This window comes from Orbicella faveolata, unplaced genomic scaffold (assembly GCF_042242905.1).
Source record: "Orbicella faveolata isolate gen_17 unplaced genomic scaffold, um_ofav_v1 contig_13, whole genome shotgun sequence".
In the NCBI taxonomy this organism is placed as follows: Eukaryota; Metazoa; Cnidaria; class Anthozoa; order Scleractinia; family Merulinidae; genus Orbicella; species Orbicella faveolata.
The window spans coordinates 19,072,934-19,097,707 of NW_028301540.1; the positions used below are offsets into that span (position 1 = coordinate 19,072,934).

General features: G+C 39.0%; 1 protein-coding gene across 4 annotated transcripts; it reads right to left on the bottom strand.

Annotated features, from left to right (window-relative positions):
- Nucleotides 1–3,945: 3,945 nt before the first annotated feature.
- Nucleotides 3,946–14,076, bottom strand: LOC149115460 (uncharacterized). 4 transcript variants are annotated; one of them, XM_089284947.1, is made up of 4 exons: nucleotides 13,836–14,070; nucleotides 11,228–11,308; nucleotides 6,178–6,369; nucleotides 4,649–5,780 (listed from the first exon to the last, which is right to left on the bottom strand). In XM_089284947.1, exons 3-4 carry the CDS (start codon nucleotides 6,270–6,272, stop codon nucleotides 5,519–5,521), a joined length of 357 nt encoding a protein of 118 aa, XP_089141073.1. In that variant the 5' UTR covers nucleotides 6,273–6,369; nucleotides 11,228–11,308; nucleotides 13,836–14,070; the 3' UTR covers nucleotides 4,649–5,518. The 4 variants fall into 4 exon arrangements, 3 of the variants coding, with proteins under 3 accessions (XP_089141073.1, XP_089141074.1, XP_089141072.1); XR_016206051.1 differs by lacking the exon at nucleotides 6,178–6,369 and having other exon boundaries at nucleotides 3,946–5,780; nucleotides 13,836–14,076; XM_089284948.1 differs by lacking the exon at nucleotides 13,836–14,070 and having other exon boundaries at nucleotides 11,228–11,731.
- Between the last annotated feature and the right edge of the window lie 10,698 nt (nucleotides 14,077–24,774).

Consider the following 24,774-nt stretch of genomic DNA (forward strand, 5'->3'; position numbering starts at 1 on the left):
GTGAGTGAGTGAGTGAGTGAGTGAGTGAGTGAGTGAGTGAGTGAGTGAGTGAGTGAGTGAGTGAGTGAGTGAGTGAGTGAGTGAGTGAGTGAGTGAGTGAGTGAGTGAGTGAGTGAGTGAGTGAGTGAGTGAGTGAGTGAGTGAGTGAGTGAGTGAGTGAGTGAGTGAGTGAGTGAGTGAGTGAGTGAGTGAGTGAGTGAGTGAGTGAGTGAGTGAGTGAGTGAGTGAGTGAGTGAGTGAGTGAGTGAGTGAGTGAGTGAGTGAGTGAGTGAGTGAGTGAGTGAGTGAGTGAGTGAGTGAGTGAGTGAGTGAGTGAGTGAGTGAGTGAGTGAGTGAGTGAGTGAGTGAGTGAGTGAGTGAGTGAGTGAGTGAGTGAGTGAGTGAGTGAGTGAGTGAGTGAGTGTGTGAGTGAGTGAGTGAGTGGTGTGAGTGAGTGAGTGAGTGGAGTGAGTGGAGTGAGGTGAGTGGTGTGAGTGAGTGTGTGATGGTGAGTGAGTGAGTGAGTGAAGTGAGTGTGTGGAGTGAGTGAGTGAGTGGAGTGAGTGAGTGAGTGAGTGAGTGATGTGATGTGAGTGAGTGAGTGGTGTGGTGTGTGAGTGTGTGAGTGAGTGAGTGGTGTGAGTGTGTGATGTGTGTGTGTGAGTGAGTGTGTGGTGATGGTGTGTGAGTGTGTGAGTGTGAGTGAGTGGGTGTTGTTGAGTGATGTGAGTGAGTGAGTGTGGTGTGAGTGAGTGATGTGGGTGTGATGGTGTGTGAGTGGTGTGAGTGAGTGTGTGTGTGGTGAGTGAGTGTGAGTGTGTGGTGTGGTGAGTGTGTGAGTGGGTGAGTGGTGTGTGTGGTGGTGGGTGAGTGAGTGGTGAGTGGTGTGTGTGGTGTGTGAGTGTGTGTGTGTGAGTGAGTGGAGTGTGTGAGTGAGTGTGTGAGTGAGTGAGTGGTGGGTGGTGTGGAGTGGTGGGTGGTGGTGTGGTGTGGGTGTGTGGGTGAGTGAGTGAGTGAGTGAGTGAGTGAGTGAGTGAGTGAGTGAGTGAGTGAGTGAGTGAGTGAGTGAGTGAGTGAGTGAGTGAGTGAGTGAGTGAGTGAGTGAGTGAGTGAGTGAGTGAGTGAGTGAGTGAGTGAGTGAGTGAGTGAGTGAGTGAGTGAGTGAGTGAGTGAGTGAGTGAGTGAGTGAGTGAGTGAGTGAGTGAGTGAGTGAGTGAGTGAGTGAGTGAGTGAGTGAGTGAGTGAGTGAGTGAGTGAGTAGTAGTAGTAGTAGTATATCTTTATTGCGCCTTACTCTCCAAAGGGAGGTATCGGTCTGTTTACAATAAAGGTTTAACATTAACTAGTACAATAAGAAATAACATTCACTTGATTCTTTTATCATTCAAATAAAATTAAATAAAAGTTATAATGCGCATTTCGTTTGTAAGTTGAGATTCTCTTTTCTTTTTTTAAACATTTAGTTGATATATTTACCTATTATTTTTGATGTAACTCTGTTGTCAGCTCTAAGTGAGTACTTAGTTCTCTCGTTATCGCTCAGATTTGCGTAAAGTGCATCTTTGTTTGAAATGTGAGAATGGAGCTCAACTCTTATGGTAGCGTACCCCTGGCAATACATCAAGAAATGCTGTTCGTGTTCTACGCAATTTTCTTTGCATACTAAGCATGTTCTTTCCTCTACTGGGATTGATGCTCCTTTATTTTCATATTTTCCAGTTTGTATTCGTAATGCGTGACATCCTAACCTAAGCCTTGTCAGGCTAGTTCTGTGTGCTGAGTTTGTAACCGTTTTCAGGTAATTTTCAAATTGATAACTCTTTTTAACTTCCTTGTGCGTAAATTTTTCCCTTGAAGTTGTTGATGAACTGTTCTTAGTCTCAAGCCAGTTTTGTGAATACTGATTTATAAGATTGAGTGAGCGAGTGAGAGATGTATGTATGTCACACCGATCAGGTTGGATCTACTATGAACAGCCAATCAGATTTCTTGTTGTAAAGGTAAATGGTCTGTGAGAAACACAAGGTATGTATAAACACAAGGACTTTGGTAATTGAAAAATAATGAGTAACGTGTATGTTGCCGGTTTGTGATTTTTAGTCCGGTTTGGAGGGGAGTGTGACAGTTACATACGTACATTGGGTTGTTTTAGAGTGCATAATTTTCAGTGTAATGGTGGCTAGTTATGAACGAGATGAGTCTTGAGTTTTGAAGCAGTTCGTGAGTTAGTAGTAGGCAAATGGCACGAGATATTTTTATTTTTAATCACAAAGGCTAACTTGATACTTTTGTTTTTCACAAGGAGTTAATTCAATTAGAGGTCACGAATCGTCGGTTCTAGTTCTTAGGACATGTTTTAGAGGAGTCGAGACTATTTAGATTTGAAGCAGTTCTAACGTTTACAATAGTAAGTGCAGGTAACGATTGTTTTGTTCTTATTGCATGCAAATATAGCGAGATATTTTTATTTCTTAGTTAGAATGGGTAAGTTGACACTCTTGTTTTTCACGAGGTAGTAAATTCAATTAGAGCTGACGAATCGTCACCACTTGTTCCCACGAGATGTTTGCTATTTTTAGTTACAAATGGTAACTCGACACTTTTGTTAACCGCGCGGCCATGGGCTGAGCGCGGTTCATGGTTTACCCGTGGTTTATTGTTTATTTTTTATTTTTTATTTATTTATTTATTTTTTTAACCGTGCGGCCATGGGCCGAGCACGGTTCATGGTTTACCCGTGGTTTATGTTTTTTATTTTTTAACCGCGCGGCAATGGGCCGAGCGCGGTTCTAGGTTTACCCGTGTACCGTTGCAGTTATGTCCTATGTAGCAGACATGTCCTCTGACGTAATGTGATATACGGAGCCAATCATATCATGCGTTCTATCTAATAACACGCAGCATAAGACTGGTAACTAAACTCCGTTGCAGTTCGGTCTTCGAGCAAAATTGGTTTTTGGAGGGTTAGCGTACGGAAGCAGTATTTGACTTTGTAGGTCTTTACTCTGAACCAGTGAGAACCAGAGTGACTCTGAACGTAAATATGCAGCGACTATTTGCAAGAATGGCATTTACCTCACAAGATTTCTATCGGAAATTGACCGCTTAGTGTATTTTCAGTTTCAAATTCAACATGAAAGTTCGATCGAAGATTTAAACAGTGGTTGCTCTCCGGTTTGCGAGCTGCGTGTTCCCGGCCAGCCAATATTAAACTCCGCGCTTTGATTATCCTCAAATTATTCAGATCGTTTAATGATATTACAGAGGCAAAACAAAATTTCTGAGAAGGAGTGTAACCAATTTTAGTTTCGGTGCTGTAAAACTACCACTCAATCTGCGCAATATTTCTCTATTCCCAATCTTGTCACTCACACGAAATCCCTCTTCTCAGTATAAGTTTGTTGAGGCTGACTGAACCTTTTTGGATAAGCCGTCTCCTGTAGCATCGAACATTTATTACAGAAATTTTCTTGTCGAGTAGATTTTTATGGCCGGAGTGTTTTCTAACTGTTCCTAGTTCGCTTTGCTTTACAAAACAGCAGTAGTAGTCAAAAAACCACAGAGCACTTTGTGGCCTATTGAAAACACCACAGAGCGCTTTGTGGCCTATTCAAAACACCACAAAGCGCTATGTGGTGTTTTATTTTGGGATTTAACATTGAAAACTGGATGGCTCGTTGACTCGCAAATATCTCACAGCTATTTTCTGAAATAATTTGGTTTTTCCAATTTTTCACACCACAAAGCGCTTTGTGGCCTATTCAAAACACCGCAAAGCGCTTTGTGGCCTATTCAAAACACCACAAAGCGCTTTGTGGCCTATTCAATACACCACAAAGCGCTTTGTGCTCGTCATCGTAATCATAGCGATTCTGTCAGTGGAAATTATACTATGTGGACAAAACTGGCAGAGGGGCTCTCTTATTTTGACAGGGAGGTTGGCAAGATTTTCGCACCACCCCTTACATTAATTATGCATGCAATTTTTTGACTGACTCGTTCTTTTCACGATTGCTGTTTGAGTATAATGTGATAGTTTGAGATAGTTGCATACATAATTAATGTATGGCGCTGTACGGAAATCGTACCTGGAGGTTAGCCGAGTGCTGTTAAAGAAACCTCTGAAAGGAACCAACAGATTTTCGCAAACGGTCTGAGCAAGGTTATGTTGAACACTATTTCAGTTTTTGTTTTTAGAAAGAAATATCACCGAACCTCCGATATAAGACTTGATACCCTTAAAAGTACTCCTTGTGGTTATCAGAGAGAGCACTGACTGCTAATGAGATTTGCATTCCTGGGATCGGCTGGAACTAGCTACAACGGGTGAATGTTATTAACCGGGAGAGACGATGAAATGAAAGCAGAAGGTTGAAAATTAGGAATTCAGTGATACCTCAACCTATCACTTGTTTCGGTTAGAGAATCTTAGAGGGATTTATTATGTTCATTGATTTATAGCTCTATTGTTAGTCCTCGTTTGTAGGCACACCCCTCAGGAATTTAGCATTGAACATGGAATGAAACTTACGTCAGATACTGATATGGGTATTTCTTTTTTTAACAAGTCTATGGATCTCGCCGTAACATTGCGAGGCGAAGAACTCGACCAATGTTTTACCAACACGGACCTCATACTAGTTCAATAACATAATTCAGTTACGACAAAGAAGATTACAAATCTTTTTTTATTTATTTATGGCTAGGCTGGAATTTATACAACTGGTGTTTTCATGAGCAGGTATAATTACCATTATCACTATCAACTGGAATCTTAAAGATCTTTCTACACACGGGCGAACCAAAACAATCTGACTTGTGACCTTGAATTAATTGGCTTGAATTATCTGCAATGCTCACGTATGATACAAACCGTTGCTTTATCCAAACATTTTCGAAAATTATATTTTAGGGCATGTTTTTAGCCTGTGTTGTAAAACCACTATAATCTTGAGATTTGTATTGTTACTAAGGCAAAATAACCAAAGTTAGAATTAGTTTGAGAAATTCTATTTTTGACAGATAAATGCCTTTTGGACATACTAATATAATACTTATCATTGCATTTACAGTGGTGCACTTCTAACACAGACCACCAAACTAATTTTTTTTCATCATTTTTGACATGTTTTCAACAACTTTCCTATGGCTTCCATTCAAATCTGGCAAATCCAAATTATGAAGAGAAATGTGAGAGGTGGAGTTGTCGACTGATCAACAGGTTACATGATGCTTGATATTTTCACCATTCATGCATTTTGATTAGCTTATTTAAACCAAGGAAGGTGGACACAGTTAGTCAAGCACGACTGTGGCTGGGTTCTTATTACAAAGATGAAAAGTTCTGTCACTCTTTTGTCCCTTAAATCTAGATCCAACAAACTAGTCACAGGCAACACAGTGATTTGTGGTTCATTTAGTAAAAAAAAAAGTAATGACATATTTTCTTCAGCCTTTGAGCTTGGCCTAATTTGAATAAGCTGTTGTAAATGTAGAACAATCAAAACAATTTCAGACTCATCCTCTATTTACTTAATTATTACTTATTAATACATCTGTTAAAGAAATCCTGATAAAAATTTAAAAAATCTACGAAATAAATACTGATTTTATCACTGTCACTAAACTCATCCTCTATTAACTTTCTGTAGAGGTGTTCATCATCATTGTCTTGTTCTTCTTGCCCTTCCGCTTGTTCTTCTTGATCCTCTTGTCCTTCTTCTTCTTCTTTGTCTTCTTCTAACTCCCCCTCCTCCTCATCGATCATATCATCTAATGCCTCCAGGTATGGTTTGGCCAGGCTATTAAAAATATGGAGATGGATTTACTTCATCAATAGACACAACAATATTGTGGAAAACTGAAACTTTCTGTGAAGGGGCCTGTTACGGCTATTTCGTGTTTTCTTTGTGTCCTTTTTTGTTCCGTACGTTAATGTATTTTTTCACATTCTGCATGCTTTTTTTCTCGCGTCGTATGTAAATTTCGTTGCGTATATATTTGTGTTATCCTTTCATGTTCGTTTAGTGCTAGTTTATCGTCCGGTACACTTGTATCTTCTTGGTTCCCTGAACCCCGTTGCCAGCATTTTGGTAAGCCGTTTAGTTTATCGTCTGTTTGTGTTTTCCTCTTAGTTTTCTGCCGTCTTCAGTTAGTTATTTGTAGTAATTCGTTTCATGTTTATCTTTAGGAATTTACCTTCCTCCTACGGAAAGTGAAATAAATTTGCTGGACCAATTGAAACTCGCTTTAAGTTGTGTCTGAAGTCGGCCCTTTGCCTCTTCAGGGCCCATTTCTTGAAACTTCCTGGCTATTGAAGGGCTTGTCAACTTACAAGGACCGTTTTCAGGCTGCTGTTTTGGACCCAAAGCACCAAACTACCTAATGAAACTGAAATCAGTTTTTAAAAAGAGCATTGGAATTACAATCTAAAGTACAACAGTAATATTATTATAATTCAAATTATAAATATTCATACTGTATTTTGAAAGTGGAAGTTTTTTCACGAGGAATGTGAACGCCTTAAAGAGATCTTTTCCCGACTGTGCTATCCTGACGACCTTGTGCAGTCAATCATTCGCAGATTTATTGAATCAAAAGTGTCCGAGGATTCACATACTCGAGTGGCTGATAAAAGAAAAGCCCCAGTCAGAATCGTGTTGCCCTACAAGGACCAGAAATCTGCAAACGTAGTACGTAAACAGCTGGCTGACCTCAGTCGGAAGATCAACGCAGATATTAACCCAGTTTACACAAGTAGAAAGATCAAGGATGAAATTAAGGTCAGGGAAGACAAGCAGCCTCTTGTGAGTCAACAATGCGTGGTGTATTCATTTCGGTGTGGCCTGTGTGATGCAGGCTATGTCGGTTACACGTGCCGACACCTACACCAACGAATTGAAGAACACAAAGGATCGGCAATCGGAAACCACCTCAGAGAGCAGCACGATATGGAGCCAGAAGACATCGCACAGAGTTTTCGAATCTTAAGAAAGTGTCAGAACAAATTTGGCTACCTTATTTTTGAAATGTTTTTTTTTTTATCAAAGAACTGAAACCAATGCTAAACAAACAGTGCGATTCAATTCGCGCCCAATTATTTGTTTAGAGCAATTCTTGCTAAGATTATTTTATTTTTCCATTGTATATTTTTAACACTTTTTCACATATTTTATCACATTTTAGCGTTCGCCACATTTTTATCTATTATAAGTTGTTTTTAACATATTTATGGCTATATGCTATTGTAGAAAATTTACTCACGTGAAAATGACCTCGTAGAGGTCGAAACGTCGTGACTTTTTAGCGCTAGTTTTTATTTCAAAATCGATTTCTAAGAAACTACTTATTAACATACTGTATTTCTATACCTAACTAAGAAAACCAGTTTTTGATTAATATGATGCAAATGGACTTCTCTATAAACTCACTTCCTTCAACTTAATGTCTGCTAATTTTTCACGCAAATAGCAAACCACCAGTTGTGATTGCAGTTACCCGTCTCACTCTACATAGCAATTTTCAATTTGGTTTCAAAATTAACTTGCATTTGGGTTTGCATCACTGTGCTCTGTTTTGCATCCTGTACTTTCTTTGTTGTGTTGTTTGTAATATTGTTAATACTCTGGTTCTGGTTTCAAGGCACTTCAATGAAAACTGTTCAGACATCACTTCCTTCCTGCATGAGATGAAGTAATAGTTAAAAGCACATGCCATTTTTGGTCTGGGACATTGACGGGGATTCCTGGACAGGCCCCCAGAGGAGCTCCCATCTACTTTCAAAATTACATCATTAGCCTAGCAAAACTAGTGCCAGTCCTAAACCCCACATTAGAATTTAAAATCCTTAAAACTCATAGTCTTGTTGTTATTGGGATAAGACGTTCTAGGTTCCGCGCTACTGTGTCTGAAACACCTCACAAGATTAGAAGCCACAGATTTAGGAAAGCCATTCCCTAACAGAACGTTTTAATCATTGTTCTTTGTTTCTGAATGAGAGAGTCTATTTCACATATACGAGAAGCCTGGTGCAACAAGGCCTAACCCAAGTAATTTTGGCAAGTCAACGTATTTGACTAGAAAACAAGACATTCTGTCCAGTGTTTGTGTGATTCCTATATATGTCAATGGATGTTCTTTTCAGAGAAATGTCCAGGAAATGGATCAAGCCATCTTCAAATTTGTTGACTGTAAAACATGTCAGATTTATTTGGTTTGTCCATCAACAGCATATCTTCAAAATAACGTCCATAAAACTACTCATTTATAAGGCCACTGTCAAGCATTTTACGAACAATATCATTTTTGAGTTTTGTCATGATAAAAAAAACAACAACAACGGCCTAATGAAGAACCCAACAAAATGCCATCAATTTGGTTGTTGAGTGCTCTCTTAATTAATTTGGTGTTAATCAATTTATTGTCATTAACTCCAAAGAAACCAATTTGAACAACTGTCAGGGCTTGCAAACTCCAATTCCTCTTAGAGTGAAAACAAGGTGTTTTACTTCCACATCTACATGGGAGAGTATCATAATTTATGTGGGTGGTGGTGGTGTATCGAGTTGTGTTTGACAAACCCTTTTCATTTTTTATGTTTCTACATATAGCAATATAAAGGAACTGTTTTTTAACTGTTTAATAGCAAACCACTTTATTTTTAAAAAGTGCCTGTTATTTTTAGTTAAAGTTAATTTGGCTAACAATTCCTTTCTATTTAAATGTATGTTGCTTGAAAACTGTGATCTGGTGGCCCTAGATGCAATTTGAGTTTTTCTGTCATTTTGAAAAGTCAAGCCCCACTGTTTGTTATTAATATTGTATCAAAAGGATAACACCATTCTTATCATGGTTATTCTATTGATTCCATTTCATCATTACTTAAGGTGGTTCTGCAGTTATTGTGGGCACACTACCCCATGTCAAAGTTTGCAACATAAATTTTGGGGCTTTGAAGTGTTGGCTAAGAAATTTTGGGAAATATTTTGTCTTTCACTCGGTGATAATGTTACTTAATTCCATTTACTGGGGAAAATATTTTTATTCTTACTGGTGTTTGACTGGACCCCATTTTTTGGACAACAACACTACCAGTAAAAAAGATTTTGCTGGCATACTTTTACTCAATTTCTGGAACCAGCTTATTTTGACTTAATACAAACCATGCCCAAGTTTTGGGGAAATCATTTGAGCAGAAGTTCAGAAGTATTAACTTAAAGGTCAAAGACATGTAAACTCAACTCTAACATTCACTGAAAGTTTCTACAATTGACTCTCATTTCCAAAACAAGTCGTGAACCCAAATTTTGTGAGAAGCTTGCCCCAAAGCTTGCTAAATAAAAGTGGCTAGTCGATTAGTGATCGTGCGAACCATAAAGAGCATTAATCCCTAGTTCTTAAAATACTATAAAATGCTTGATAACCTCATTGAATTTTCAAAGATGCATTTTGCAACAGTATTTGGAAATAACTTTTGTGTGAAAGTCTTTCCACACAAATTGTACGGTACGGCAATATTTTGGCTATAAGTTTTACTGTTGTGACTCAAAAAGAAATGGGGCACTGTTGTCAGGATTGTAAGCTACTCCCCGACCGATCTCTGGTGAGGAAGAGAAGCAGTTTTATTAATCTATGATTACAAATACAAAATAGGTACTACAGGTACAGGCCGAGCCATCTTTTTGCCATTCCTTAATATATAGTTAAAAAGACAATTATTAATAATAACAATAATAATAAATAAAAATAGCAATAAAAACAACAATGATGACAACAAAAATAATAACAATAATATTAATGATAATGATGTGCTTCTGGGCATGAATTATGTCTTCATTCATGACAGTTGGTTCATTGTATTTGACCAGTAAAAGTGCTTCACTGGGTCTATTTGTTAGAAAAGTGGAGTCTCATCAAAATGTGTGGGCAAAGTTCGTGGATATTTAAAATCTTGTGAGGGTTGTGCTCTATGACTGATTAATCACCCAATCAATCACTGTTGCAACACCAAAACAAGAAGGCAAGTTTATAAAAAAGTTGAGCATTTCTGCAAGTTGAAATTTTCTCGTGAGTGCTAATGGGCAACAAAAGTCTACCAGGTAGGCAACTAAAAAGACACACAGGGAACCAACAAAAACAGAACTAGTTGCCCAAAGGGCAAATTAGCAAGAAAGTTAGTGTTGAACACTGCATTAATAGCTGTCAAGCTCATTCTAAGAGCTTTGCGGCATCCAAAAGTTTTCTTTACTCTGCCTCCTCGACTCCTCAACCTCTCTTAATTCATTTATGTTTGTTGTGCCCCAAACCATTGCAGGAAAGAAAGTGAGTACTTTGCAGGCTGTAAGTATACATGTAGAATACAGTAGGGGCAATTGTACATGTATGGTTTACCAGTTTTGTCATTTAAGTTAAGGTTGTCATTTGCTAACACAGAAAGCTCAACTTCCTACAAGCTGTCTTGTTCACAGCTTTTGGGGTTTTAAATAAGAGTCACAACAAAGAATAGAAAAAATATGTGCACTGCGACAAATGCTTGAGTAACTACATATGATATGCAAATATCTTCTGTGTAACATGCAGCAAAAATTGCTTGTATCACTGCCATACATCTATACCTTAACCTATAATATACCACAGAACCTCCCAAACTACCGGTAAGTTGAGACTTTTATTTTATATCAATTTTAAAAACAAAATTATTTTGTCCTAGTGGGGACAATGGGTTGTTGACTAGTTTAATGGATACACAAGAATAATAAGCTGTGCATTAAAGTGGTACTGTACAATCACTTCTTCCCTAAGATTTTGAAACTCCATCTACTAAACACTCCCTGTGCTAAATTTTAAGCCTTCATAGCAGGGATGAAAAGGAATTAAAAACTAGAAACTGGCTAATTTATCCAGGTGCGAAGAAGATGAGTTTTGAAAAATAGTTGGCCTTCTCTAACACATAATAGTTGGCTTTCTCTAATACATAATAGTTGGCTTCCTCTAACACATTTGGTTTGCAATGTTCTTCTTAGTATTGCTGGAGTACTTAGTGTACAAGAAAAAACTCATAAGCTAACCAGATACTCAAGTATAATATGAGGACATAAGCCCTAAAATTCTTGAGAAAGTGCTGCCATTACAGTTAAGACCCAATTACGTACAGGTAACAAAAAAATGAATTATTTTGGCAAGACACAACTCTAAAAAAGTTATCAATGCATGGCAACTGATACATATCATGGTAAGGGCTGATGCTCACCATCCCTAGTTCCTTCTCTACTACCACTTTCTTCGGTTTGTGCATGTTTTCCCTCATCCAACCTATGATGATCATCCATTACTGCAAAAACAGAAATTCAAAGCATTATTGTTAAACACAAAATCACACAAATGCAATTATATTTTAAGTTACACTGACTGTTTTAAAATAACATACATGTACAGCCTTGTAGATTAAAAGCTGTTCCTCAGTAAAGGGAAATTTAAAAGAAAACAAAATTCAATCAGAAACAACTGCAAGAGTGTGACTATCTTATCAAGACCTAGGTTTTTAAAGTCTATTTCAACTGACAATGAAACCAAAACAGAACAGACTGAATCTCTAGTGGCAAAGTTTAGCTGGTGAGAACTACATCTTATTATATGGCTAGCTCCGCGAGCAGGCAAGATGAATCAAATCCTGCACTGTGATTGGCTACCCGAGCGGGCAAGATGGAGCTATCTTGCCCACTCGGGACTACCCGCCATGTCCCACAAGAAAAATTTCCCCGAAAGCCATATAACAAATCCTTTATTGACCAAGCTTGTTCGTTCAAGATGGCTGGATATTGGCCTCATTCTTTTTTTGCGAGTTTATGGACCTCGACTCCGTCTCGGTCCATAAACTCGCAAAAAATGAACTTGGCCAATATCCAGCCATCTTGACCTCACACTTGGTCAATAACCCATATATATTTACCAAGAGATAAAAGACATCCTTGAGAATAAAAATACAAGTAGATAAACAAACCGTTTTCTCCTTCTTTAATTGTTTTTACATTAAAAGAACAAAAAAACCCAAGTATCCAAAAACATGAATAAATTCTCCAGAAGATAACAAGAATGGCAATGTTCCTCACACAAGAGCTGGCACAAAGAGATAATGGCAATGCCACCTAATGAAGACATGACAAGGTATTGGCATGTATCCCTGTTTAAACAATAGAGAGTTTCTGTCGAGGAACTATCGGTTGATAGTTACCCCATGGAAATTTGATGTTCTTAAAACAAATATTTGCCTGAGAAGTGAAGCTTCGAGGGCAAATGTGCTAGTTTTAAGAACATCAAATTTCCAAGGGACAACTATCAACCAATAGTTCCAAGACATAAACACTCTATTGTCTTTATCGTTCACCACTAAATTTTCTTCTGTGCGCCAGTTCAAAATTCATATTGAATTATTTTCAACTTTTTTAGATGAAAGCCATGGAAGGTCGTTGAAGCCAAATGTAAAATTCGAAAAAGAAAACAGACAAAAACCCACTTAATATATTTCAATTGTTTACTTTCTGTAAGCCCGCTTCTTTACAGAAACATTTACACGGACGAGTACTATCCATCCGGGTATTTTCCTCAGACAGGCATTATGGGCTGATAGTGTCTCTCCACGGCTGAACACTATTGTGTCACGTGATCAATTTAAACCAATAAGAATTGGAGAAAATTCAGTGGTGAACTATAATATGTACTAATTGGACCAGCCGCATAGAAAAGGAAACCTAGGCAAGCACTTCTTGAAGCAGCCTCACATGATGACTATACACACTGCGTGTCTACAAAACACTGCTTCGTAACAAACAGCTTAAAGGTAGCAAGTCAACAACAGAGGAAAAGAAGAACAGAAGGACAAACAACCCTGACCTTAACTGGTGATTCCTTAGCACTATATTGCGAACACTTCAAGCGCAGAATTTTACACGTATTCAATAGCATCAAAAACAAAATCATTACTCATGGATTGTATGTTATTTGGATTATTTTGATTCTTTTGCATAAGTTGTTTATTATGTTGTTCCTTATGCTCAAAAATTCATGTATGCCTATCAAAGTTCATCAAAAAACTGTACCTTCCAGCCACCGCAAAATGTAATGCGGAGTGATAAAATAAATGAATAGTATTATTTAAAAGACCTGGCAAAATAGGGTAAGCCTGGTACATCATATCTCTTTTGCAAGCATGGTGACCTATTTTAATTTATTTTTAGAGACTGTGCTTGGTAGGAAACATTCAGGGAAATGTATTGTGCATTTGTTTTCATGATTGTGCCCAGGAGATTACTTTAAGCTTACTTTAACATCGGTAGAAATCGTTCCCAATACTGATAGAAGCAAAGAAATACCAGACAAAATAAAGGCTCGAAAGTTCAAACTGTCACAAGAATGGTAAACTCGATTTCTTGACATCCTGAACTAAACTCAAATTTCTTGAACTGTAACCAATTTCAATCCTTGCAATCCTGCACATTATTTCGAAACTACTGTTTTTGCTTGCTCTATAGCATTTTTATCCAACTAAGCTGTATATTTGGTGGCATTTGGCGATACAAGGTGGTAATAAGCTGACTGAAAATTTGCTCTGTCTGCACGACAGCGTTTCTTTATGCCCGTGACGGAGGCAGATCTTAATTGCAAAATTCAAAACACAACAGTGTGGACTATACAAACTAGTGCCAGCTTAGTTCGTGCCGCTTGAAAGCAACAGGATCAACAAAACTTAGATTGCTGATGAACATGTCGAAATGGCTTCGTAGACTTGAGCCATATAAATTGCTCACTCCATTTCTACAAACAACATAATACAATACACTACACTTCACAAAGCTTCTTACCAACAATATTAGGCTTCAAAGACAGCTGTAAATGTGTTTCGGAACATGCAGAAAGATCCGGCAAAACACCCTCACGATAAAAGTCACAATCGATAGGTTTCGAGCTTTCAACTGGCAAACACCGTCCCGTCCCCTAGTAAAATAATCTCAGAGGACACGATCACAACGCATTTTCATTGGAAGAAACAACAACACATACAATTGGTCAAAAGGTGTTAGACATGCAACGCTACATACCCGAATATACCCGTGGTTTATTATTATTAACCGCGCGGCCATGGGCCGAGCGCGGTTCATGGTTTACCCGTGATTTTTCTTTTTTTCAATTCGTAGCCGACCAGCCGGCCAAATTTTGAGTCACGCAACCTGTGATGTTTACTCGCTAAGAGCTGTTGAAACATTAATAAATCTCATCTCCGATACTGACTTTCGCGGGAAAAAATTAAAAACGCAGCGTTCGTCAAAAATTATATTTTTTCAGCAGAAATTTCGCTCGGAACATATACATATTTATACTCGTTTGAATCATCGATGAAATGACCTTTTCCGGATATTTTTCCTTCGGGGTCAACAAAAACCTCCGATTACAAAATCACGCCGAACCCACACGTTGCAAAAAAATCTCTTCAAAACCCTGATTTCGAAGCGATATATCACTTAAGCGTTAATAGCTACCACACGTTGGCAGGCGGTAAATCTATTTCTTAACAATCCAGCTTTATCGTGTTAAAATTTCAGCGAAATCGAACAAAACCAGAATTAATTAGAATTTTTTTGTGACCTCACTCCCCAGACTTGACCTAACAAAGTAAGCCACGGTCGCCCATAGCAATCGAAAAACACGAACATAACAAAGCCAGGGGCACCCAACGACCGAATCTTTCCAAAGACGATATTCGTTACCCTATTTATGACCTGACCAAAAATTCGAAAGCCTATTTACGACCTGACCCTTAAATCAAAACCCTGTTTCAGACCTGCGTTATAATTAGCTCCCTAGTTCAAACCAATGATAAATTACCTTAAACATACACATTTGTGAAGGGCTTTTGTGGATTTTCTTTTCGATAATGATGAAAAAGTGGCTTCTTCTTAAAGCATACCCATATCAAGGCTAGAGTACAAAAACTATACCCTATTTATGACCAAAATGGCCAAAATCAGCTAAAATCGATACCCTATTTATGACCAAAACGGCCGAAAAACTATACCCTTCGGGGCCGCACAGACCGATATAGCTCATATAAGGGAGTTCCCCCCCCCCCGGGGAAAGGGCTATGTGATCGGTGAGTGAGGGAGTTATGCATGTGCCAGAACAATCAGTGTGGGTTGTATCGAAGAACGAATCAAATTGCCTGTTAGAAAATAAGATGGTACATTAATCTGGAGACGTGTCAGATTATATTACTGTAGTTTGTTCAGTCAAACATTTTATGGCTTACTATTTAGTTATTTTACCATTACCGATGTAACATCGTATGTACATCATAAACTCCCAGTTTCTTTCTTGCTGTACATCGCAACCAAATCATTACTGTAAACAGCTCCATGAATGCTCCTATCTCCGAGACTTATAGTTCACAAAAAAATAACTCTTGCACGCCTTGCGTGCCTATGTTTACATATAAGAGAGGTGTCATCACCCAACTGGCTCAGTTTAATTTCCTTCTTAAAAAGCTTGATACCTTGAACGGTGTTATCGTATCTTATTTTTGAGGCTAGTATCTCGGCCACCAGAATAAAGAGATGTAGCGACAAAAGGCCCGCCTTGTCTAACACCTCTTGACAAGGGTATTTGTTTCGTGTTAAGTCCATTGTTAAGAATAGAGCTCTCTGTGCATTACAGTAGAAGGTTTGAACCCAGCGCTTTATACTATCACCAAAGTTAAACTTCGACAAGGTTTGTTGAATAAACGGCCACTTAACTGTGTCAAAGGCTTTCCTAAAGTCCAGCTGGAGCAAAATGCCAGGAGTGTTTTGAAATTCGGTTTGCTCAAGAATGTCATTGATCAATCTAATATTTTGACCAATAAATCTTTCATGAAACCGGATTGGTCAGAATGTATTAAAGCGGGAAGAACATTTTTGAGTTATTTTTTTGTAAAAAAAAATACCTCTTAGTCGGCGCGTCGGGTATGTTATGGACGGGTCAATGGGTGAGTGAGTGAGTGAGTAAGTGAGTGAGTGAGTGAGTGAGTGAGTGAGTGAGTGAGTGAGTGAGTGAGTGAGTGAGTGAGTGAGTGAGTGAGTGAGTGAGTTAGAGATGTACGTATGTCACACCAATCAGATTGGATCTACTATAAACAGCCAATCAAATTTCTTATTGTAAAGGTAAATGGTATGTGAAAAGATTTGATCCCGATAGAGTTCAGAACGGCCGTATTCATTCTTCTATAAAAGAGGAGGAAGTATTCATATATTGGGTTTACTTCGACATTTTCTTTGGGTTAGGTTGAGGATTTTAGTTAATGAACGAGATGAGCCTTGAGGTGTGAAACTGTTCGTGAGTTAGTAGTATGCAAATGCAACGAGATATTTTTATTTTTAGTTACGAAGGCAACTTGATACTTTTGTTTTTCACAAGGAGTAAATTCAATTAGAGGTCACGAATCGTCGCGTCTAGTTCTTAGGACATGTTTTAGAGGGGACGAGACTTCAGATTTGAAACAGTTCTAACGTTTACAATAGTAATGTTTTGTTCTTGTTGCATGCAAATATAACAAGATATTTTTGTTTTTTAGTTACAAAGTGTAATTTGACACTCTTGTTTTTCACAAGGTAGTAAATTCAATCAGAGCTGACGAATCGTCACCACTCTTTCCCACGAGATGTTTGCTATCTTTAGTAACAAATGGTAACTTAACACTTGTGTTTTTTATATGGGAGTAAATTCAATTAGAGCTGACAAGTTATCGGCTATCGTTTCCATGATATTAAACAAAAAAGAAGCTTTCATTTCTGGAAGGTTTTTACGTCTCTGCAGTAGCAGTTTAATAGTTTTATTTGATGACATTCATTTCAGTCCGATATTTTTAAAGGTAAAAAGTATGAAAACTGTTCAAATGTTGTTCTTTGAAGACTGCGTGGCACCAAGTTAAAGTGCAATTTAATTAAATCAGACTTTCAACGTGTCAGAGGTTTTTTTCTCCTTCTTTCTATTTTCGGTGAAGTTGTGTTGTGTTATGTTGTGTTGTGTTGTGTAAAAAGGTAAACTTACGACTCGTATAAAATACGAAAAAGTCTCAAAATTAAGTTAAGTATTTTTGAGCAAAAATTCCTCTTGGGGGTTGGAAGGGTTATGTGATCGGTGAGTGAGGGAGTTATGCATGTGCGTGTGTCACACCAATCACAGTGCGGGTTGTATCAAAGAACGAATCAAATTGCCTGTTAGAAAATAATATGGTATCTACATTAATCTGGAGACGTGTCAGATTACTGTAGTTTGTTCAGTCAAACATTTTATGGCTTACTATTTAGCGATCTTACCATGACCGATGTAACATCGCAACCGAAATAACTTGTCAAATTAACCAAATCATTACTGTACCATGAATGCTTCTATCTCCGACACTTCACACACAAAAATAACTCTTGCACGCCTTGCGTGCCTATGTTTAATTCTCGATGCTATAGCTTTTGAAGCAATTTTATAATCCACGTTTAATAAAGTAATTGGGCGCAAGTTTGATAGCTCAAGGAGGTTGGAGTCGTCTTTTGGAATCAGTGTAATAACTCCTCTCCTCTGAGAAACAGACATTTCACCGTAAAGATAAGCTGCGTTGAGGCTTGCAAGCAAATCAGGCGTAAGAAGCTCAAAGAACTGAACGCAAAACTCAACTGTGAAACCGTCTTCCCCAGGGGACGTCCCATTGCTGAACGTTTTGAGAACATGACGACATTCTTCAGCAGTTAATTCATCTTCCAGCGCATTTTTATCGACTATTAAGAAAGGATAGAAACCGTCAGGGCGGTGGTGTCGCCATTTACATCAGGTCTACGATCAATTATCTTATTCGACAAGATTTAGAAGGTATTGAGGGTATCTGTCTTGAAATTCGCAGACCATGTGGCAAGTTAGTGTGCTACAGGCCTCCAGGCTAATTCTGACCCTCCGAGCCTTCCTTCTTTGTTAAAATTGAAGAGATAATCAGTAGAATAGACTCTGAGGACAAAGAAATAATCCTTGTTGGCGATCTAAATTGTAGCTACCTTTCAAGTAATCAAAATAATAATAATCAAAATAATAATAATGATTACAATAATAATAATAATTACATTACCCTTAGGTCTATTACCGAGGTATATCAAGTGTCTCAACCTATCAAAACACCGACACGGGTATCCCATTCAAGTGCATCACCAATCGATGTTATATGAACTAACCGGCCCCAGCAAAATTTCCTGCTCTTGGGTTCTCCACACTAGTTTCAGAGACCGTCATTATCCTATTTATGCAGTAGGCAAAGTATCAGTTACAGCCGGCAAATCTCATAAATACATTTCATACAATGATTATTCGAATGATGATTTAGCCAAGCTCCCTTGGAAAACTCTGAAACATTGCGATGATCCTGAAAATTTGTGTAATACCTGGAAAAATATTTTTCTTTCTGCAGCTGATCAATACGCTCCGCCAGAAACAAAGCGAGTTCATGAGAAGGTTTCTCCTTGGCTCACTCGTAACATCACGGCACTTATTGTCAAGAGAGACAAAGCTAAATTAAACGCTCAAAAACGTAACGATTCCAAACTTCGGTGAGAATACAAATCGCTTAGAAACCAAGTTAACAGAGAGATTAAAAATTCAAAAAAACGCTTATAAAACGCTAAATTCTCTGAAAACTCAAGTAATCCCAAATAAATTTGGAAAACAATTAATTCAATTACAGGTAGACTCAATTACTACGATTATCAGTTGAGTAAGGTACGAAGGAAGTTTGGTTACGAAGTTTTGGCCTTAAAATTATGATGTTGTCACGGGCAACTTATCTCGTTTCCGTTGGTAACAATATCAACAGCCGTGCAATGACGTCAAAGGCCGACAAGTTGCCAATGGATACGGAGCCAGTTGCTTGTGACAACAACAGGGTTTTTACGTTAAAATTTGGTGACCAAACTTTCGTCCCGCCTTACTCAACTGATAATCGTAGGATCAACGAAATTAATGTCGATGAAACACAATGTATCAACAATCAAGACGAAATTGCTAATTTCCTAAATTCCCAGTTCACGAATATCGGGCCTCGTCTAGCCTCGAAACTTCCAAGCACTACCAAGGCTTTTAATCTTTTCATAACCCCAGCTTTATCCGTTTTTCAATTAACCTGTATTAATCCGAGTGATGTGTCGAATCTCCTAATAAATTTGCCGGTCTCGATCGCATTCCAAACAAATTACTCAAGGTCGTAGTGGATATTATTGCCGAGCCCCTTTGTTTACTGTTTAACAGTTCTATCCCTACTGGTTATATTCCTATAGCGATTGGAAAATTGCAAAGGTTTTTGCACTCCACAAGGGCAACAGTAAAACAAATCTTAACAATTATCGTCCAGTTTCCATTATCTTCTATTTCTAAAATTATGGAAAGGCTTGTTTACAACCAGCTCTGTTCATACCTTTCGGATACCAAATTGCTAAATAAACATCAATCAAGCTTTCGATAGTTATATACATTCGACCGCCACAGCTTTGCTTGACACTACCAATCAGTGGTACTTCAACACTGATAATGGCCTTGTCACATCCGTTGTTTTCCTCGACTTAGCTAAAGCTTTTGACACCATTGATCATAATATTAACTATTCCAATAATTTTCCCCCGAAAATAAAAGTGGTGACCCGTACGGGAGACCGGGAGATTCGGTCTGTATCCATGAGGCTTCTGGATAATTTGAGAGAGTTTTCACCGTCTGTAAGTGAGCAAGCTCCCGCACTTGGCGACGAGCGCGAAAGAAATTAAATAGGGCGAGCGAAGCGAGCCTGGCGGCGTGGGATTTTTCCCTCTCCAGACCACTCTCGGTTATCTCTGCCCGCCCGTGTTCTCCCTTCCCCTATAACACAATTGGTAGCCTGTTCACAGGCTAAGTTGGCAGAGATCTTGTCTAGGAATTGAGAAGACGTTTACGCCACCTTTGCCATGCTCTAATATACAGGCAATAGTGGTGTCAAAGCTTTACACCTGGAAATCCTTTTCTGTGCGGCAACGTTTTTATGTCTGTATAGGATATAACGTGGCTTTTGAATTCAGTTAGGTCTTTATGATGACCCTCATTAAGTGTCACACAAACGGTTCCCTTGTGTAGTCTCTCGTTACTTATACAACTGTCTTCTCGAGCGGTATAAAATTACACCAAACTCTAACGTGGTTTATCGTTTCAGCCCTTTTGGACAAAATTCGTTCAGACCTTTTATACGATGGCCGGATTCGGATATGGTGTGTCATATTCTTTTGGTCGGATGCACTGTTAAAAGTGATCGGTCGACAAAATGGACAAAAATAATACTGAAGCTCATGGTCCTTGTGTAAAGTTAAGCTATTTTCAATTGACTTATTCCTATAATTTGTATCACAATTGTTTGGACCTATAGTACCATGAGATCAACGAAGATCAAGGACATCAGAGGTCAAGAAAAGGACGAAAAAGACCAGAAAATGGTGGTCACGTCTGCCACGATTTGATGACTCTATTTACTATTTACTTTGAACAAGAGATTATCAAGGTAAGAGAATGAATCCCCCATATAGGCCTTCTACCCAAGGTAATCCCTCTTAAGTTATTTTTAGACATTGTACCCAGTCCTTCCGCGGATAAGTTACTCGCGCGTTGCGTGGATGTTTTCGTGGAGGATCTGTTTATGTTTTGTTTCGTTTCGTTTCAAAGCAAAAGAAAACCTCCAATGCTGTGGAGATGTCTTCTTTGATATTTTGATTTCAAGCAAAGGAGCTTCGGCTCTCGGTATGTTTTAATACAGTTCGAAACTTTTGTAGGAGTTTAAATAAGCAGAATAAGAGACGGATGTCCCCTGCACAAACAGTAACAACTGAATGAACGGCAGCGACGTTTAGACAAACGAGTGCAAAGCAAAAAAAACGCCCAAACACAAGGTTGACAACCGACCAAACAGGTGGTCGAGAGTGCTGGCAGACGCTGGCTGTCAAAGTAGCAAAAAGCAGTTTAAGCAGCAACGGCAACAACGCCAAGGACAAGGTTGATTAAAACACGACTCAATGATCTCGCGAGAATTAGATTCATTCAGGTTGTCTATACTGTCAGAAATATCCCAAATAGAATATGTAAGATAACTACGAAATTCGAAAGAGAAATTTTAAAAATTGGCCGTTGTATAGTTAACGTTCTCCCGAATATGCAGAGTGTGGCTATTTCACGTTGTTGTCTTGTGACCTTTTGTAAACAACGGCAAAGAAATGAACGAACAATTATAACGCACGCTTACACAGCCATTGTACTAGTTGCCGTTACCGTTGAAGTTTGCTTAATTAATTAAACTTCCTAAAACCAAATACACGGCAAAATAATGAACAGCCAAACGAACGCAAAACAAACGAAAGCCTGGCTTAACAAAAAGGCGGCTGAGGCCCGATTCATACGTCGCATTTCTGCCGTGTCGAATTCAATTCATCGAATTAAATTCGACAGAAACTCGACGTCTAAATCGGCTGCCGCATCTCTGCCGCACGTTCGACTGGTCTTGTCGCATTATCCGACAGAAATGCGACACCGATTCAGACGTCGAATTTCTGCCGTGTCGAATCTAATGCATACATTATGTTAATGTCTTGAGCATGCGTACATGTTTTCCCGCCAAAGAAAAAGGAGAAACTTGGCCATTCTCGACCCAATGCAACCTGAACATATTGCAACACATACTGCTCCGTTGTCAGTCTTCTCCTTCTCGTTCCATTGGCGAAAAATTAAAGTCCTTCGTCGCTCAGTATTTTCGTCCGCCATATTGAATACTCTGCGTTTAAAACATTTTCCGCTGGCCGACATACCCGACGGTATAAATTCTGAATTAAGTGCGACACAAGTGCGACGTATGAATCCACAGTCGCATTTCTGCCGCACTTAATTAAATTGAATTCGACAAGGCAGAAATGCGACGTATGAACTGGGCCTGAGAGTGCAGAAAACATCTCTGGTATGAAACGAAACCAAAACAAACAAGAAGATCTGTTAGATCTTATAACCGCGCTTTTAAAATTTAACTGTTTTCTTAGCACTACAGTCGCAACGCAGTGTACATTCCAAAAGCAATCCTTGATGATTCATTGATTACTGTAGACACCACATTACTTGATCAACACAAACTGTATTATTGCACCATCAGTCGTAACCGGTGTGAAATCTCCGATGACGTAATAGTCTTAATCTGGAACTTTCTTCGGGATACGTATGGGCATGAAGATACGAACACTATTAACAACAGCTTTCTTTCTTAAAAATCACGATTAAATTAAATTGTTTTTTCCCTTGAGTAAAGGGCTAGCAAAGAAGTCACACAAGTCACATAATTCAAGAATTGCGTTATCCACGGCTTTCTTTAGTACGGTGGTTATTTCCCTACCAATGACGTAATCCTTGCACGTTCTGACAAGTTCTTTGCTTGGCTTGCAAATATTTAATTTTCCTTCCGATCTATGAACTGGCTGCGATGAAACCGTCAAAGGATTTACTTCATTTGCGTAAAACCACAAGAAATACTCACAAAATTACAAATAAATTAATGACCGTCGCTTCTGCCGAAATAAACTTGCAAAGTAAACACGATCTTATTTGTCACGTAGCGAAAGTGAAAGCTGCAACGTCAGCGCATTCCATGGCTGACGTAATACCTTTTTTCAGCGTATTTATTATTCCCTTTAAATCCAACGCTTTGATAAAAAAAAAAAGAAAACATATTTTACCTACAAAAAAGAAAACAATATCCGTAAAATTGTCCGTGCATTTATGTTTTAACAGCTTCTGGCGGAAAAACATCACACGTTGCGTGACTCAAAGTTTGGCCGAGCGGAGGTCTGCGTCTGGTCACCGACAAAAAAAAAAAAGATAATAAACCACGGGTAAACCTAGAACCGCGCTCGGCCCATGGCCGCGCGGTTAATAAAATGGTGTTCCTGCAGGAGCCATAAACCAAAACAAATAAAATGGTGTTCCTGCAGGAGTCATAAACCAAAACAAATAAAATGGTGTTCCTCAGGAGCCATAATCGGAGACGGAGTCCCCGATTATGGCTCCTGGTTCCTGCCATTTTGTCTCAGGTAGTTTCGAGAAAGTCGCTTCGGCTGTCCACGCATCGCGCGAGTGACATCCTCTGAAGAACTGGGTACGGCACTGGGTACCATGTCTAAAAATAACGGATGTTACTAAAACTGGTAACGGGGAACGGGGAACCAGGAACGGGAGTCTGGGAACGAGTGTACAGCAAAGGAAAAGAAAAGGGAACAGAAATGTGAGGAAGTGTTACGATTGTAAACGTGGGTTTCTACCGGCTGTGCCCCAGAGTCCAATATGGTACTGGGTTAAACAAAGCATAAAATAGCGTCTGGGTAGAAAATCGAATCGGTATTACTATTATCACATGCTTTCCCAATAGGTCAGTACAAAATGCAGACTGCAAGACTACAGACCGGGTACAAAATGCAGACTAGGTACAAAATGCAGACTGCAGACTGGGCACAAAACGCATACAGAGAATAAAGCTGTTTTTCGTTTGATTGGTGAGAACATACTGAGTGTCACGCAGTCGCTTTTCCACGGACATCTTTCACCAACATTAGCATTATTGTGGAATATTCCTTACTTGTTTCTTCATATATTTTGTCTTTGACAAAGCGGCCAGGCCACAGGTTATTTATCTGCTACTCACCTGATTTGCCAGCTGACTTGCCGATCTCCGAAAGGCCGCCACGCTGCCGAGTGCGATGACAGCGGACGACCCGCGTTCAAAGACAGTCATCGCGTGTTATGTCACTTGTCCTCGAAATCGCATTGATATGACAGCTCGCGCACAAACTGAGAGGATATGAGACTCTCGCCAAAATTCTGGTCACGGCAATTTTCCTTATGTGAGATATGCGGAGAAATTTTTTACCCAAATTTATAGAGATTTGTATGGAGACGCCATGCTGGTGCCCATCCGTATGGGGACCAACATGGCGGCCGGAAACCAACAGAAACATCTGTCACTGAGTTTTGCTACAAAAGCGTGAATTTATCCCTCGAGGAACTCTAAAACATTAAAGTAATACTTTTTCTATGACATGAACTGTTCAGATAGCCAGGTTTCCCGAAATAAGTCACCTTTTTAAATCATCATGACAGCTCTCTAAGCCGTCATGTAAATGCCGCGTCACGCAAAAGCTTAGAAATTCAAGCGTAGTGTATCACAAAACCAAGAACCCATTCGGAGCGAAAATTTGTATGAATATTAGTTTTCAGCTGCTAAGTAAAATCTCAGGAAGATCAATAGTTTTGTAGTTCGAATTTTAGTGACGTCATCTGAAAACCAGCTATAACAAGAACGTCCTGGGCACATGATCAGGGGGCACAGCCGGTAGAAACTCACACAACTATTACATTTGCCCAAATTGTTGCCTTTTCTTTTCCTTTGTCCGCCATGTTGAATTCTTAGGCGGATTACCGCTGTGCACTCGTTCCCAGACTCCCGTTCCCGTTCCCCGTTCCCCGTTCTCCGTTCCCCGTTACCAGTTTTAGTAACATCCAAAAATAACTTACCTTGATAATCTCTTTATTTGAATGAATGCTATCCTTCTAGTTTAAAGGACGTTCACTTATCACGGAAATCTAATTGGTAAATCACGCATCACGTTATGACGTCCTGTCCCGCGTCACGTGGCTAATTTGATCTCAATCACGCATCACGGTGCTAATTTTGGGGCGACCACGCGTCACGCAAAA